Here is a 16796-nt window from a genome sequence, read left to right as displayed (position 1 = left end):
AATCAGCCACTTACGGTGGGCTGAGCAGAAGGGAGGAGAATATGGGAGTGTGGTGTTAGTGAGATGCAATCTCTGTAAGTGCACATTAAGGCACCGTTAGCGCGCGGCAAACAAATCTGACGGCTCGCTCATCCACAGAAAATATGGCCCTGCCGTTCCTCATCGCAAGCAGCCGTATTTTTATCCTGCCCGTAAATCTGGCCCTGACACAGGGGCTGACTCGCCCTTCAAGGGCACGTCATCTGCTCAGGCTTCTGTGTGTGTGTGTGTGTGTGTGTGTGTGTGTGTGTGTGTGTGTGTGTGTGAGTGTGTGTGTGTTCCATGCCGGAGAAAGGGTCACCCTGGATGTTGCCGCTATATCCCGTTTCACCGAGCCGTGCAATGTCTCTAATGGACACCGCTGGTTTACCGGTGTGATGATGTCATCGTGGCCATTGATGACATCATCGTTATTGTTTGATGTCACCGCTTGGAGGAAGGCGCGCAACAAGGAATTCTGTAACAGAACACTAAGCAGAGTAGCCTTCGTGTTCTTTGCAATATTGGCTAGCGACTGCATAAGTGAGTTGTTGATTTTTAATTTGCAAACATTTCTAAAAACATGTTTTCACTTTGTCATTATGGGTTATTGAGTGCAGATTGGCAGGCAAAAATGGCAATTTTATCCATTTAAAATCTACAACACAATAAAGTGCGCAAAACGTGAAGGGGTTTGAATGCTTTTTGAAGCCACTCACCAATATGATGAAAATATTGCATTGTGCACTTCAGTCATTAATCTTGAAATGGAAATATTTGTTCAGAAATTCATGACAAACATGAGTCCATTTGCATTTGAATGTGTAGAGGAACCCAGCCCACGTTTGGTACCGTGTGAGTTCAGACACACGGGGCCTGCTGGTAAAGTCACAGAGAGAAGAACATGGTGGGAATGGAAGATGTTGTGTTCTCGAAAACGTGAAAAATTGTGGAAGAAAGTTCAGTTGACATGCACAAAAATACACACAATTTGAATATTCATATACGAGTCATATACGTAATGCCATCAAGTAGACAAAGTGCTTAATTTAAGATAGCAACAGGAGTAATTCTGTTGGCTTTCTGGACAATGCATCTTCTGTTCAATAGCCTCTTATGCAGAGAGTATAATTACGTCCCCTCCTTCCTCTTGACCACTGTTGCCTTCCCCACACGGTGTTATTGAGCAGTAGTACAAATCCCAAGCACTGCCACTTTACCACATTTCAGTAGTATTTCAGGACTTCATTGAATAAAAAAAGGTATCAAACACCCATTGATGGCTATTGCGTGTCATTAAATACCATGACTGCTGAGAGGAGCAGGGACTGCGTTTGGCTTGAGAGGCAGGCTGTCGCGGGGTTGGGAGCAGAGTCTGAGAGAGTAAACGCTGTCAGACCCGTCAGCGCTCGACAGGCTGTCTGCTCTGCCCCAGCAGACCTGTGCGCACTGCAGTAATGAGCCCTACAGGGAGAGCATCCGCTAAACCCGTCCCACAGAGAGCGGTGCGCTCTCTCAGCTGCCTCAACCCGCCATTCCTAAAAACACTCTCACTCTCACTCTCACTCTCACTCTCACACTCACTCTCACTCTCTCACTCTCTCACTCTCACTCTCACAATCTCAATCTCTCACTCTCGCTCACTCACTCGCTCACTCACTCGCTCACTCACTCGCTCACTCACTCTCACTCTCACTCTCACACACACTCTCTCACTCTCACACACAAATACTCACTCTCACACACACAGACACACACACACACACAGAGACACACACACACACACACAGACACTCACACACACACACACACACTCTCACACACACACACACATACACACACACACACACACACACACACACACACACACACTCACACACTCACACACTCACACACTCACACACACACACACACACACACACACACTTACACTCACACACACACACACACACACACACACACACACACACACACTTACACTCACACACACACACACACACACACACTCACACACACACACACACACACACACACACACACACACACACACTCACACACTCACACACTCACACACTCACACACACTCACACACACACAGAAAACCTCCACAGCGTGTTCATCATTCAGTCCCTGCCGTGAGCGCGCCCTGCAGACTCCCGGGCTCTCTGGACCCATGATGGCAGAACAGAAAGGGAGCGTTTGTCTGTCATTTCCCGCCACGGCCCACTTCCAGTGCAGCCGACGGATGAAGAGCGATGGGCCACGCTCGCGCACCCAAAGACAAGAGACAAACAAGAGCCCCGAAAAACCAAAACAAGCTTTCAGAGGAAACAAAGCCCAGGGCCGTGCTTGGAAAACTGTATTCTGTGCCCTCCGCATCCTGTCAGCTGGGATCCTTTATTTCTGCTCGGCAGGTCCATTCATGAAGTTCCATTTATGCATCTACTAGTTGCCGCTTATTTCCTGAGTCTCTGTGTGTATACCGGCTAGGGGCCACTCAGTTCCTGTGTCTCTGTGTGTGTATACCGGCTAGGGGCCGCTCAGTTCCTGTGTCTCTGTGTGTATACCGGCTAGGGGCCACTCAGTTCCTGTGTCTCTGTGTGTGTATACCGGCTAGGGGCCACTCAGTTCCTGTGTCTCTGTGTGTGTATACCGGCTAGGGGCCACTCAGTTCCTGTGTCTCTGTGTGTATACCGGCTAGGGGCCACTCAGTTCCTGTGTCTCTGTGTGTGTATACCGGCTAGGGGCCACTCAGTTCCTGTGTCTCTGTGTGTATACCGGCTAGGGGCCACTCATTTCTTGTGTCTCGGTGTGTATACCGGCTAGGGGACCCTCTCTGTATATGTCTGTAAGCCGATTCCAAGGGGTTAGGGTCTCATACCCCCATGGGACCGTGAGCTGATGGTCAGAGAAGGCAGGTGGAAAAGACCCTTCAGTAAACATTCGCCAAAACAGAGTGCTCAAATCCCAGGGTGACCTCCCAGCTTCATCCACTGAGGAGACTTAGTTATCTTAGTTATTGGGGGGGCGACATGGCTCAGGCAGTAAGAGCAGTCGTCTGGCAGTCGGAGGGTTGCCGGTTCGATCCCCCGCCCGGGCTGTGTCGAAGTGTCCCTGAGCAAGACACCCAACCCCCAAATGCTCCTGACGAGCTGGTCGGGGCCTTGCATGGCAGCCAATCGCCGTCGGTGTGTGAGTGTGTGTATGAATGGGTGAATGGAGAAGCATCAATTGTACAGCGCTTTGGATAAAGGTGCTATATAAATGCCTGCCATTTGTCATTTATCTCCATTTCAATCGAGTCACCTCCATCCAGGTGCATTCACCAATAAGGCCCTTCCTTTCATTCAGAGGACTCGTGGAGACTGAAATGTCTTCAACCTACAGATTTAACCCCACAGTATCTCGCTGGTGCGCCGTCCGTTCTCATTGGCCGCCTGCAGCAGTGCCTCCCACATATAGCGTCGTATTTCTTATTTCGTAGCGATAACCGCCTCACTCTGCCAAATCTTTCACAATGTGTGTTTTTATGAGACCTTGGGCTTTCAAGTTAACAAAAAAAAAAACCTCAATAAACTTTAACCAGTTCCAGGACTCCGCTGTAAAGAATAATCCATGAAATATTGAACGTGTTTTTAGCACGGCATCCTGACAGACAAGGTAGTAATTCCTCTGTGTGTGTGTGTGTGCGTGTGTGTGTGTGTGTGTGTGTGTGTGTGTCACGGCTGTCCTGTGTCTGAGTAAACATGTCCGCCCCCCTCCCCCCGCCGCACTTAACGCAGCCCACCGATCAGGAGGCAGCCGTGACGCCGTTGCAGGACACGGAGAGGAGAGAGGTCAGTTGGGGAAACGCTGGCAGAGGCCACGCGTTCCCCTGGCCCAGTTACTGCAGCTGAACCGGGTCAGAACCACGCGGCCAGCGCCGGGCTGCTTTATTTAAGCTCATTCCTTGCTCGTGCTGAGAGACGGTGCTCACCAGCTCCACTGCGGTTGGGTCCAGTGTAGGTCATTCAGACCCGTTTTCAATGCAAAGTCAGTGGTACATTTGTATGCGATGCAGTGCGATTCTACTGTAGCCTCGTGGTTAAGGTACATGACTGGGATCCGGAAGGTTGGTGGTTCAATCCCCGGTATAGTGGTGATAAGATCTGCACAGCTGTTTGGCCCTTGAACAAGGCCCTTAACCCCACATTGCACCAGTGGGGATTTTCAACTGCAAGTGGCTTTGGATAAAGGCGTCAGCTAAATAACACGTAATGGTTCTGCCGGACAGCCTGCTCACAGTATCACACCTTCCATGTTTTATAGACGTCCAATCAGGAGGGCACGCCTTCTCAGAGACCCATCAGGATGCAAAACGTAATTTCATGTTCAAACAACCGCTTGACCCGACCGGTGTTTTCTGCACAAAGTCCGGCCGCGTTCCACCCCTGGCAAAAGATCAATACTGAAGCGATTACTGCACTTAAGCAAGATGATCGGTGGAGAAGAGAGTCAAAGAACACGGCCGAAAGGCTGCACGCAATGTTCCGCGCGGAAGCGGAAGGATAAAGGCTAACGTCGCTAACGTCGCTCACAGAGTGTCCCTTCATCAAACGCAAAGGAACAAACAGTTCCATTATATCACATCCTCTGATATTTCCCCCCCGTCTAAAGCAGCACTTGACACAGTGTTTGCAACCAGCCTACACGCTTTAATATTGATTGCTAGGGTGAGACATTATTTCCAAGAGGCTGCTATTTGCGGATCATACAAAGTAATAAGAATCTGAAGCAGCGGCGTTGACAAAGGCCGTCTCTGTGATTCTCCGGGGACGTGGAACACAGGGAACGGCGTTCGGGTTTTCCGCAAAATGAGTTTCCGCAAAGGTCACACCATGTCTGGGTACGAGACGCCCCAAAATGCACTCATCCGGCGGAGTTTATTGCCGAACAACAATGCTTTATTAACTGACCCGGATTTGATGTCGAACCCTAAACACAATCCTGTCAAAAACCGTAAAGAGTCCAGCTTGCTGGTAAACAGGAAAAAAAAAACCTAAAACAAGAATACACAGCAGTGCACTTGATAAACACATCGCCTCAGCCCCCGTATAGACTCAGCACGCCCGCATGAAGCGCTCCCGTTCGCTGTAGACCAGACGAGGTAAATGATTTAGCAGGAACCCAACGCGTGTGATTACTGCAGTTCCATCCATCTATTAATCAAATACCAATCAGCAAACTGCTGGCGTTATGAGCCTGCCATCCCATAATACTCACCCCCCCCCCCCCGGAGAGAACATACAACGGCACTTTGTCACTCACGTTGGGGCGACATCGCACACCGGGGGCGACTCCGAGAATTTGATATCCTTTTGAGGATGATCGGTGTTTCCGAATGTAAATCAGCCCAGCGTGGGGGGGGGGGGGGGCTATGATACGTCTGTCTCCGCACGCTATGAACCGCAGGGCTTCGCTTTCTAATACGTCCTGGCTCCGAGCCACGGAAGAGACGCGCGGCTAACGATAGCCCCCCGAAATACCCTCATCCCACTCATCCATTTGCTGTGTGTGTTCAAGGCAAGCCAACCCCTGTCTCTACTTCCAGGGTACTAGTGTCATAGCGCTAGCGGAGTTTACCGACCAGAACCTCAGCACTGTGGTGTAAACAATGTTGTGTATATTTCCCAGCTTTTCAAATTACATTTCACGATCACAGATCGCGGTCCCTAGCGAAGTAAGGCACCATATCTGGGACCTGAGTTATGAACTGTGTATTGTGGAGGGAGAAAGAAAGCACATGGTATGCCTATTTGCTATTACCTCCATAAGTATTTATGAATAGCTACGGTATATGACTGGGACCCAGAAGGTTGGCGGTTCAGGTCCCGGTGTAGCTACGATAAGATCCACTCAACTGTTGCGCCCTCGAGCAAGGCCCTTAACCCCACACTGCTCCAGGGGGGATTGCATAGTCTAATCAACTGTTAGTCACTTTGGATAAAAGCGGCAGCTAAATAACAAATTATTATTATTACTGTTATTATTATTATTATTATTATTATTATTATTATTATTATGATTATGATTATTATAGAGATTATGAAGGTGTTATGTAGCAAAGGACTATTCACAGAAAGCATTAACTCATTATATGCCACGCCCTCTTCCATTCCCGGTGCTCGACTGGGCCTCTTAGCGATCAGTCCCGCCTCTCTCTGCCTGGCAACACCGGGAAAACAGCGGACTGGAGTAAAAGCATGAAAAAGCAAATTAGCGCGCACACATTTTAATGATTTAGCTGCCCACGCATAGTGTTTAATGATGTGGCATTACTTGAAATAGATGGTCTGTTGGCACTGGGCTAACGCTGTTTAATAATTATGTGTTTCTCTCTCGTTATTCACCCGGTTGGGGGGGGGGGGGGGGGGGGGGGGTGTAGAGGCTCATTAAGTGGAGGGAATATGCATTATATATTTATGCATTATATTCTCCAGAACAGCACGCCCAGGGTGGCACCGAAGCCAAACTGCCCGCTTTAATCCGTAATAGTTTTATTATGCAGCGTGTGCAAGCGAACGTGCAGATTGTACGGAGTTAATTTGATGAAGCTTCGAAAATATCGCGGTGATCCACTGCTGTAGCCGTGAGACAACTCAAGAGTAAACGGTGAATGGTGAATGGTGGGTATTTATATAGCACCTTCCTCCAAAGCGCTGTACAATTGATGCTCCTCATTCACCCATTCATACACACACGCCAACAGCAATAGGCTGCCAGGCAAGGCACCGACCAGCTCGTCAGGAGCAATCGGGGGTGAAGTGACTCACTCAGGGGCACCTCGACACACCCAGGTGAAATGGTGAAGCAAAAGCAAGTATATTTTTTTCTTTCATTTCCCATCTGATATTGTACTAAAACTAATGTAATAATCTAATGGGACTGTTATTAATCGTTCCTCCAGGAACAAATCAAATTAAACCACACAGAAGAGAGGAGCTATGTTGTTACGCCTACCGTTATGACATTAGTTGCTGAACAGACCAACCAATAATCAAATCGGTAGTAATCAGGACCTCAGGAGGGTATCGTTTTTTTTTCCAGTTGCACATCTATACACTGAGGCACTTTTAAGAGTCTTCTGGGTAGCAATCGATTTAAAAGAAAATCAAAAATTTCCCCCACCTTTCCTGAAATCAGTATCGGAGAGTCCCAACTCGGGTATTGATATTAACGCAGAACAGCACTTTAAAACAAAATGGCGGCACAGTTAAAAAACGTAGCAGATCGTGGCCAGAAAACCTCTACAGGAGGGACAACCCAATTTCCTGCCGTCGTTTGGCATCTGGGGCCATTAGACCACATCAACAACGATGCTTTAGGTGCAGACAGGGACAGTCTCTCAAAGACATGGACCCCCCTGTTCTCAGCTCTGGAACGAAAGGCCCCAATTAAAAAGGGTGTTGAACCTCTTCAGGGGGATAGGTAACGGAGCACGAAGTGGCACACAGACAGGCTGACGACAGAAGAGAAGAAGGCCCCACTGCATCATACGCATCATCTTAAACCTTCCGGTCCTTTCCGTCTGCACCGGTCTCTCTCTCTGCTCCCCGCTAGAGTCCCACCCTAAATATATCTGAGCCCATGCACTCCCCCTCTCCTGTAAACAGCTGGAACTCTCCTGCCCCATTCACACACGGAGGCCCAGAGACGATCCAAAAGAGACGTCAGGGCATATGTGTCAAACATTGTTAAAACTTAAATGGCAAGTTGGGCCGTAGTAAAAGTCATTGTACCGTTGCATAAACACAAGTCTATAAATTAGATACAATGAACTTCTCGCGAATGAAAAGTACTGAGGAATGCTTGTCGCAAGGTTTTAGCAAACAGGAATTGTAAACTAATGACGGAAACACACGTTGACCTCACACTGGTCACATATGACGTGAACTGATTCCCAGCAGAGTTCAGCGCAGTACGCCCTGTGGTTCAGACTGAACCCTTAACCCCGCACACAAGACAGCATGTCCTGGCTTGCCGGCCATAAACAGATTAGCATATCCCCTCCCGGGCAGTAAAGATGACGGACAGCTGTCTCTCTGGCAGACGCGTGCGGCTGAGTTATCCTGCTGAGCGACGTTGGCTGGAGCAGGGCCGGCACTCTCCCCAGCGCGCGGAGCTGTTTAAACCCGGCCTAATGCAGGCCCCGAGTATTGACCCCACCACAAGCGCCCCGCCATTAAGATCAGCATCACGAACGCGCGGCCACATATATCTGCAGCTAAAAGCTTTCAGCAGCCCGGCCCCCCTGACGCACAGCCCTTTCACTGACTATCACGAGCTGGTAGTGCCTTTCACTGACTATCACAGGCTGGTAGTGCCTTTCACTGACTATCACAGGCGGGTAGTGCCTTTCACTGACTATCATGGGCTGGTAGTGCCTTTCACTGACTATCACGGCCTGGTAGTGCCTTTCACTGACTATCATGGGCTGGTAGTGCCTTTCACTGACTATCACAGGCGGGTAGTGCCTTTCACTGACTATCATGGGCTGGTAGTGCCTTTCACTGTCTATCACGGCTGGTAGTGCCTTTCATTGACTATCACGGGCTTGTAGTGCCTTTCACTGACTATCACAGGCTGGTAGTGCCTTTCACTGACTATCACGGCTGGTAGTGCCTTTCACTGACTATCACAGGCTGGTAGTGCCTTTCACTGACTATCAAGGGCTGGTAGTGCCTTTCACTGACTATCACGGCCTGGTAGTGCCTTTCACTGACTATCAAGGGCTGGTAGTGCCTTTCACTGACTATCATGGGCTGGTAGTGCCTTTCACTGACTATCATGGGCTGGTAGTGCCTTTCACTGACTATCATGGGCTGGTAGTGCCTTTCACTGTCTATCACGGCTGGTAGTGCCTTTCACTGACTATCACAGGCTTGTAGTGCCTTTCACTGACTATCACGGCCTGGTAGTGCCTTTCATTGACTGTCACGGGCTTGTAGTGCCTTTCACTGACTATCACGGCCTGGTAGTGCCTTTCACTGACTATCACGGCCTGGTAGTGCCTTTCACTGTCGGAGCAGAGCCTTTTTAATGTTCCATCTCACACTCACACACACACACACACACACAGAGGCGCGCACACACACACACACACTCACACAGAGGAGCGCACACGCACACACACACTCACACAGAGGCGCGCACACACACACACACTCACACAGAGGCGCGCACACACACATACAGACACACACAGAAACACACACGCACACTCATAAACACACACGCACGCGCGCACACACACACACACTCACATTCATATTCACATGGAGACACACACACACGGAGACACACACAGAGATACACACACACAGACACACATGCGCACACACACACATGCATGCACGCACGCACACAATCACACAGACACACTCTCACACACATACACACACATACATACAGACATACGCACGCAACTATTAAATATCAAATTCAAAATATAGTTCAAAGGCTTTTTTTTCTTTCCCCCCAAGTAAAAGTACTGTGCGTGCAATGACAAAATGTGAGCCTAATTAAAAAAAAAAAAAAAAAAAGATCTTCATTAGATGTACCATAACAAGCATGGAATCTTAATAATTCCCGCACATCTCCCGCGACATAAACACTCAACGAAACTCAATTAGAGCCCAAGGTTGGAAAAATCAAAGAGGAAAAAAAACAAGATTGGGGGAAAAAAATTAAAAGAAATTAAAAAATTAAAAAAACTCTACAGATGTTATTCCCGTGGGAAAGAAATTCAGCCAGCCACATGGCATCCCCCTGGGATTCACTGGAAAACACAGAACACATTTCGCTGGAGAGAGATTAGAACAGTACATTTCCGTCTTGCTCGTATATTAAGACACGGAGATGCAGGAAATATTTAATCATTTGAGAGGGTTTTTTTGGGAACTCCGTGGCTTTCAACTACCAGTAGTTCAGTTAAGAACATTATAATCGCACACCTTAAAACACAAAATTGGAAACGGCTGTTTCAGAATTCATCATTTATTTACAAATGTTTTATTTTAGCTAATTCTTCTGAAGTGGTATCAGAGAATTAGCAGTCTTTCCTTAAAAAAGACAACTGAATTGTCCCCCCCCCCCCCCAAGTTATCAACCAGACAGCATCGGATTTAAGCATATCGTATTATATATCCGTGAATATTCTCATTTCATAAACATCGGTTACGGCAGATGTGAGGAACTGGTATCGCTGGAGAGCTTTTTCACCGAGCATGTCAGAGAGCTAAAGCAGTGCTATTTCTTTCATTGGGCAGCTTCATCGGGCGGATCAATACACCAGGCCTCACGCACTACGCATGTGTATGCCTTTGTTTCCGTAGTTACGCAGCGTAGCCCAGAGTTTTAGGCCACCTGTTATCCAGCTGCCATCTGGAAAGACGGACAACAAAGCAGAGGAACCCGAAAAAGCCGGCAAGGCCTCCTCGTTCAGCCCGAAAACAAGCCCGAGACGAGTCTCTGCACAAACACAAACACGCCATCAGTCCCGTCACAGGAGAGAGAAATCCGGACAGTAACGATGGGGCCTCGGAGAAGCATAAGTCTCAGAACCGCACACGACATCAACAGCCAGAGTCGACCTTCGTGCCACGTTTGACAGACAACAACAATTTACGGCCACAGAGGGCCCAGCGCTCCCGATTCCCCCCCCCCCCCCCACACACACACACACCTCTCATTTCCCCACCCAGTTCACGGACACCGTCTACTCCCGGGGTTTTTATGGGAAGGGTTTGTATTAACCTTCAGAATTTATTATTTTCCCACTTAATTTAATACAGAACAGGGCGGACCGTTTCGTTCTCTCGCCGTCCGGATTTCGATCGACATTTCGTCCTCGGCTAGCTCGGGGACTAACGACGTTATTGCTTTCCCCCCGACGCACGCGGCCTGACAAGTTCATTTTTAAGACGGCTTTGAAACGCTGCCAGACGGACCCTCGAATCTAATTGCGAGACGGGAGTCGAGGACGAACGTCGGCCGAATGCGGACCTGGGTCTCCTTCAGAGGGGGGGCGGGGGGCGGGGGGCGGGGCGGGCGGTGAGCTCATCAGGATGAGTGAGTCTGAGGCAGGGCTAATCTACTCAGCCGGCTAATGGCAGAGCAGAAAACAGAATTACACTGATACAGAGGGAGACGGGCCCTGGATCCTGGGGCCGGCAAAAATGGCTATTATCCCCCCGTCGTGCGATACCGGACCTGGGCCCTGTGCCCTGTGCCCTGTGCCCTGTGCCCTGTGCCCTGGGTCCTGTGCCCTGTGCCTGGTTTAGGCCATTACATTTACCTGCCCTGTGCCTGGTTTAGGCCATTACATTTACCTGCCCTGTGCCTGGTTTAGGCCATTACATTTACCTGCCCTGTGCCTGGTTTAGGCCATTACATGTACCTGCCCTGTGCCTGGTTTAGGCCATTACATTTACCTGCCCTGTGCCTGGTTTAGGCAATTACATTTACCTTCCAGTCATTTAGCAGACGCCTTGACGTGACGTGTGCGTATGAATGGGTGAATGAGAAGCATCAATTGTACAGCGCTTTGGATAAAGGTGCTCTATATGCCATTTTCCATTTACCAATTAAGTGCATGAGTTCCTCAACAAGTGAAAAGCATCAAAACCATAGAGAGCAAAACATGGATGTCGTGCACGTATTAAATGCACAGCAGCATTGTGAGAAGATTAAGGCCCAGAATACTGGCCAAAAACATAGTCTGACCATAGACTTATACTTTGGTTTAACTGGTTAGATTTTGCTGCAAGATAACCACCATTTCTGACATCAGGTCTGCTCTGAGAAATTTGTCCATTGGATCGAATAGCCTTTTCTACCGCTCCGACCCATAGCCTCTAATCTGCCCAGTGATGTGGACAGGTGGCCTGGCAACTAATGAGATTGAGAGGCTAACGACCACAGGAAGGGGAACAGATGTGCTTTCCTCCAAATAAAATGGGAGTTTTCTTCACTTCCTGGTGCTAATCAGCCACCCCCGCCCAGCCACTGCGAGAGCAGAGCAAGACCTGGTCTCTCGTCCCCCCCGTGCACTGATCCCAGCGCCCAGCACGTAAAAGACGGATCAAACGAGATTAGAGCCGGTCCGCGGGCGGACGCGCGCGGAGCTTGAAAGCCTTGCGGTGCGGCAAAAAGGCACACAGGGCGGGAGAGGGGCACGGGGAAACAAAAGGCAGCTTCAACAACGCCCTACAGGGCCCTGTGTGCAGCAGGAGCGCGGAAAAAAGCTTTTTAACCCTTCGAAGAGAAGGTTTTCTAGAATCTTCTTTTCCCCCTCAAAATTCTAAACCAGTGTTCTGGAACTCCCGTTGATTTCAATTACCGGGGGGTGATTGTTACATCACCATTAGAATGTTCAGTTAAGAGCATTCTAATCACCTATTTGTGGCCTCACACTTAAAAGGGTTAACAAGATTGCTTGGTGAAGCACCATGTGCTTTCTGCCTTCGATTCCCCTTTAAAGCTGTGCGTGACCTAGAGCTGTTCGCTCCCAATCTCCTCGCTGAATAAAGAGTTCAGGAAGACGATGAAAGATTATTACCCAGCGCTACACGAAATTAAGCAACGCGTCAGTAACCTGGTCTCTTATTTGGCACGGACGAGTACAGCATTAACCCCTGAAGTCTGAATGGGGTTTTTTATCTTTTTTTTTTTTTTGCATTCATTTTTTCAGCCTGCCATTTTCAATCACTATGGTAACAGGATATACCGTTTCAAAGCATTAAAACTCACAGTTCTATCTGTATAACCTATTTTAACATGCCATTGCTCTAGCAACAGCAGTTCCTCATTTTGTAATATGTGGGTGGTAAAACGTGTGGGGGGACCTCACCTTCTCTGCATTTTGGAAATACTCTGATCAGTATTTGTGATTTAGCTGCAGAGACAAAGCGTTACCCCCCCATCCGTGTGTAAGAACATTCAGTATAACTTCAGCTCATCAAAAATCTGACTACAGCCATGTTCTTGAAGTGATGACTATAACATTACGTTTCCAATGGCGCATAATTAGTCAGGCTTGCGTAAAAACAACATAGCATTTTTTCACCTGCGTAACGAAACTGTAGCAATACATGCAGAGTCTAATGCGCTTCTGCAAACACACAGTGCATGACAAAAGGTTGATGTTTTACAACAAACTACATCTAAATAGAGTACTTCTCCCAAGGAATTCCAAGGTCAGTTCCAAGGAATCTCTTGTCTGAGTGAATATTTCTGAGAAAGACAGTGAAAACAACGTTGACAACACAATAGAGGGCATTTTCAGTGACGCTCACCGATATAAAATGGGGTCACATCTAAATACATTCTCAAAATATTTGATGATTATTCAGTGTGCTTATAAATAAGGAGGCAGCCTGCTTTTGAATAATAAATAGCATGTGAAAAGATGGACTGTGTTTGACTTGTTGATGGGGGTTGGGTATTTGACAAAAACTTCAATCAATGGACCTCAATGAATATATTAGTATACAAGATGGTATTATCGTGATCTTCTCAACCTGTCGCTGTCTGAGGACAGCTGCAGGTAGAGGGAGTTTGGGACAGAGAGGAAGGAGATGGTAACAGGCAGGGGGACAGGCAAACACTTTTTTTCAGGATAAAAAGAGTTGTATAGTTTAGTAAGCGAAATGTAGCATTTTACACCGCATGAGACCCATAATATCATTTAGTTTCCATGTGCCCTTTTGGAGTCTCCATATGTAGTTTTTGGAAAACTGCCTTGCCATAAATTAGTAAAAAAAACCAAAACATTTTTGGTGATATTGTCTCAAATTTGAAAGGGGATTTCTCCATTGTTGTGACTTGGCTCCATTGTGTCTCTAAGCGCACCAGCCACAGCTACAATAATCTGTTTCCAGTCAAAAACAGAAAATCTTTTCAGTGGAAAAAAAAACAAAAACTTTCACTTTCACCGTGTCTGAGCTTCTGCAACTTTAATACCTGGAGTTATTCTGACTCTTGGCAAACAAAGCCCACACGATTACCTTTCAGAAGAGACGAGGATTACGCCTGCAGTCAAAAGTGTTCAAAAATAATAACCATTTTATTTTGAGTGTAAACCATAGTAAGCACAGCACTCCTGGTTGTGCCTGCCAGATGTCACGTTATAGATGCATTGATATGACATATAATAGGCGTTGAGGGGGGGGAAAAAAACAAAAAAACATCTGTGATCGGGCTCAGTGCAACAGCCTCCTTTGTTAGCCTGCCTCCAGTGCAGTGGTACAGGCCTGTGGCTTATCTGGAGGAACTGAATACAAAACACCCCTGGGTACCGTCTGCTGGAGGCTTCGTTCTGTTCTCCTGAATACCCACGCGACCTCCTATCAGAGACCGCCGTCACAGCTGATACAATTCTTTCCAAAGGTCTCTTACTTTTCATTACGCATAAATGGAATTCCCTCCGTAGTGAGAGCCGTGGTGATACGAGGTAGTCAATTCATCTCATTGCGGATGCGTTTACCCCCCCACCGGTAAAAACGTTCCCTTTTTCCGCCACTGAAAGATTGTACATGCGTCTTTCCCCAGAAATTACGTTACTAAAACACTTTAATTCACAACACGCATCGGCTAGTTCTGAAATGACATTTCATGTCAATACTTATAAAATGACACGTGTAAGAGACGAGGAGATGCAACAATTGAATGACAGCAAAGGGTGTGTGTGCGCGTGCAGGTGTCCTGTGCCTCTTTAAAGTAATGTTCTGTTTACAACTAAGAAAGGGATATTGGCAGCATATACCGAATGGTCAATTCCGATTCTAAAAGTTAATGGTTATAAATTATATCCGTAAAGACACATGTGATATGTTCAATAGAAATACAATTGTAAAGTGAAGTCGCAAACCGTCAGTTTCCTGGTTAAACACGATGTTTTTATATAGACTTAATAGTTGACTTGATACTCCAATATGGAATGCATGTAATTGCAAATGGGGTTTCAATGAATACAGTAAGCATTCTATAAAGTATTTCGATGCAACAGTGGTCTACACTATGCATCACGTAGGGTCTGTTGGGTGACATGGAAAGTATGTCGAAGATAGACGCGTAAAAGTTATACCTTACACAATACAAAAACGCGAAGACCAAGTAGTTTGTTCCCACCACACTGTAAACACAGGACAATTTCACGAAAATACCTTTAATAAATACATGCAAAGGACACCTGTCCTGGACCCTGGATACTACCCAACATTATTGATTTAACAGGGGACATTCCCGGTAGGTAAGCAAATGCAACAGTAACAAGTGCAGAATGACAAGAAAACATACAAACATTTGATCAAATTAACACAAATCCCTTTAACTAATGTGAAGCATAGCTAATGTACAACAACAGCGGTTGTTGCGTAGCAGCAAGAAATATAAAATAGCAAATAAATAATTCATCGGCGTACAGTCCGTATGAATTAAACGAATCGAGCAGAAGAGCGGTCTGGAGGGCTGGGTTCTCAGAAGATGGGAACAGCTATCCCGACCGGCTCTGCTATCCCGACAGTGAGATTGTAAACTCCTGTCGGGAAACTTTGGGACAGAACAGCACTGAACGCCCAAACTGAAGAGAAGCGCGTTTGGACACGCGCAAGCCGACATTTATGGGAGCAATAAGCAAAATATTTACAAACGTTTAAACAAGTGCGAACATAAAAGAATCTGATAAATCTGCTACAATGAGAATAGGCGAGGTCCGCTGGATGGCGTATCCTATTGTATAACCTGTAGCCAGCGTCGCCGGAAGAAAGCCTCGAAAAAAGTTGCCTCCCAATATTGCAATTACTAATTACAATAAAATGCGATGTATATTACATAGAATCCTCTCTTTTCAGTTATGAATAAATCAATATAATTTCCTCGCGATTTTACGCATTTCTACGCAATATAACTTGCGTCTGTGTTTAGAAGGTTTGGCAACAGAAATCATTGCGTCGATATGATCAAATGTTTTAAGTGGCATTTAAAATGTACGGGGTTTTGTAACGATGATACAGTATCTGTTGCATTTTCCGAAATATTCCACTACGCCGCCGGGCCGTTCCGGTGCAATCCCGTCACTTTCCCATTGTGTAACATTGACACGCCATGTAGGCTAAGTGAAACCGTGCCGTTTACAAACAGCTGGCGGCCGCATGCCGGTTTCCCCACTACTGAGGTTTTTTATCCACGCTACTTACATGAGTGGCGAGGAAAACAGTTCCCCGGAGAAACCGTTACACGTCGAGAGAAGTAAGACCAGCGCTACCGCTACATCCATGACCAGGCTGAATCACCGTGCCGATTCGGAGAGAGCGAACGACGCGAGCAGAAGACAGCGAGCGCGCGGCTGCTCCCACAGTGACACTTTGCCAGATAACGGTCTGTTACCCCGCTAGCTAATCTGATCAGCCGCCATGAAGGCCACTTTGAAAAAGATCTCCGTTGGTTTCTTTCTTTCTAAAAAAAAGAGGGGCTGTTCTTTCTTTGTTTTTGTTCCAATTCGCTGTTGTATTTCCAAAGACTGCACGCAGTTTTATGATAGGGAGGACGTTATCCCCGGTCTCCTCGTCTGCAATGGGAGGCTCATGTCAGACCCCCCCACTAGATCAATTTGCAAGAGTTCCCCACCCCCGCCAGACGATCACTCCGTGGTTTCCATACAAGGAAGCGATGGGCTCTCCCAACTGTGGAGCGTACAGACAGAGCCACTACCGGCTTTACTAGACGGGCTGCAGCGCATA

At 47.3% G+C, this 16796-nt stretch overlaps 1 protein-coding gene across 1 annotated transcript in view; it reads right to left on the bottom strand.

Annotated features, from left to right (window-relative positions):
• cacna2d1a (calcium channel, voltage-dependent, alpha 2/delta subunit 1a) overlaps positions 1–16564 on the bottom strand; it is a 121173-nt gene extending 104609 nt beyond the window's left edge. The window contains exon 1 of the mRNA XM_061229166.1: positions 16254–16564. Within this exon, the coding sequence (XP_061085150.1) occupies positions 16254–16333 (80 nt within the window). The 5' untranslated portion in view covers positions 16334–16564. The remainder of the gene's footprint in view (positions 1–16253) is intronic.
• Positions 16565–16796: the final 232 nt, after the last annotated feature.

The sequence above is a fragment of the Conger conger genome, chromosome 19 (genome assembly GCF_963514075.1).
Source record: "Conger conger chromosome 19, fConCon1.1, whole genome shotgun sequence".
NCBI lineage: Eukaryota > Metazoa > Chordata > Actinopteri > Anguilliformes > Congridae > Conger > Conger conger.
Note: the sequence above shows the minus strand (reverse complement) of the source record. Positions and strands in the feature narration are given on the sequence as shown.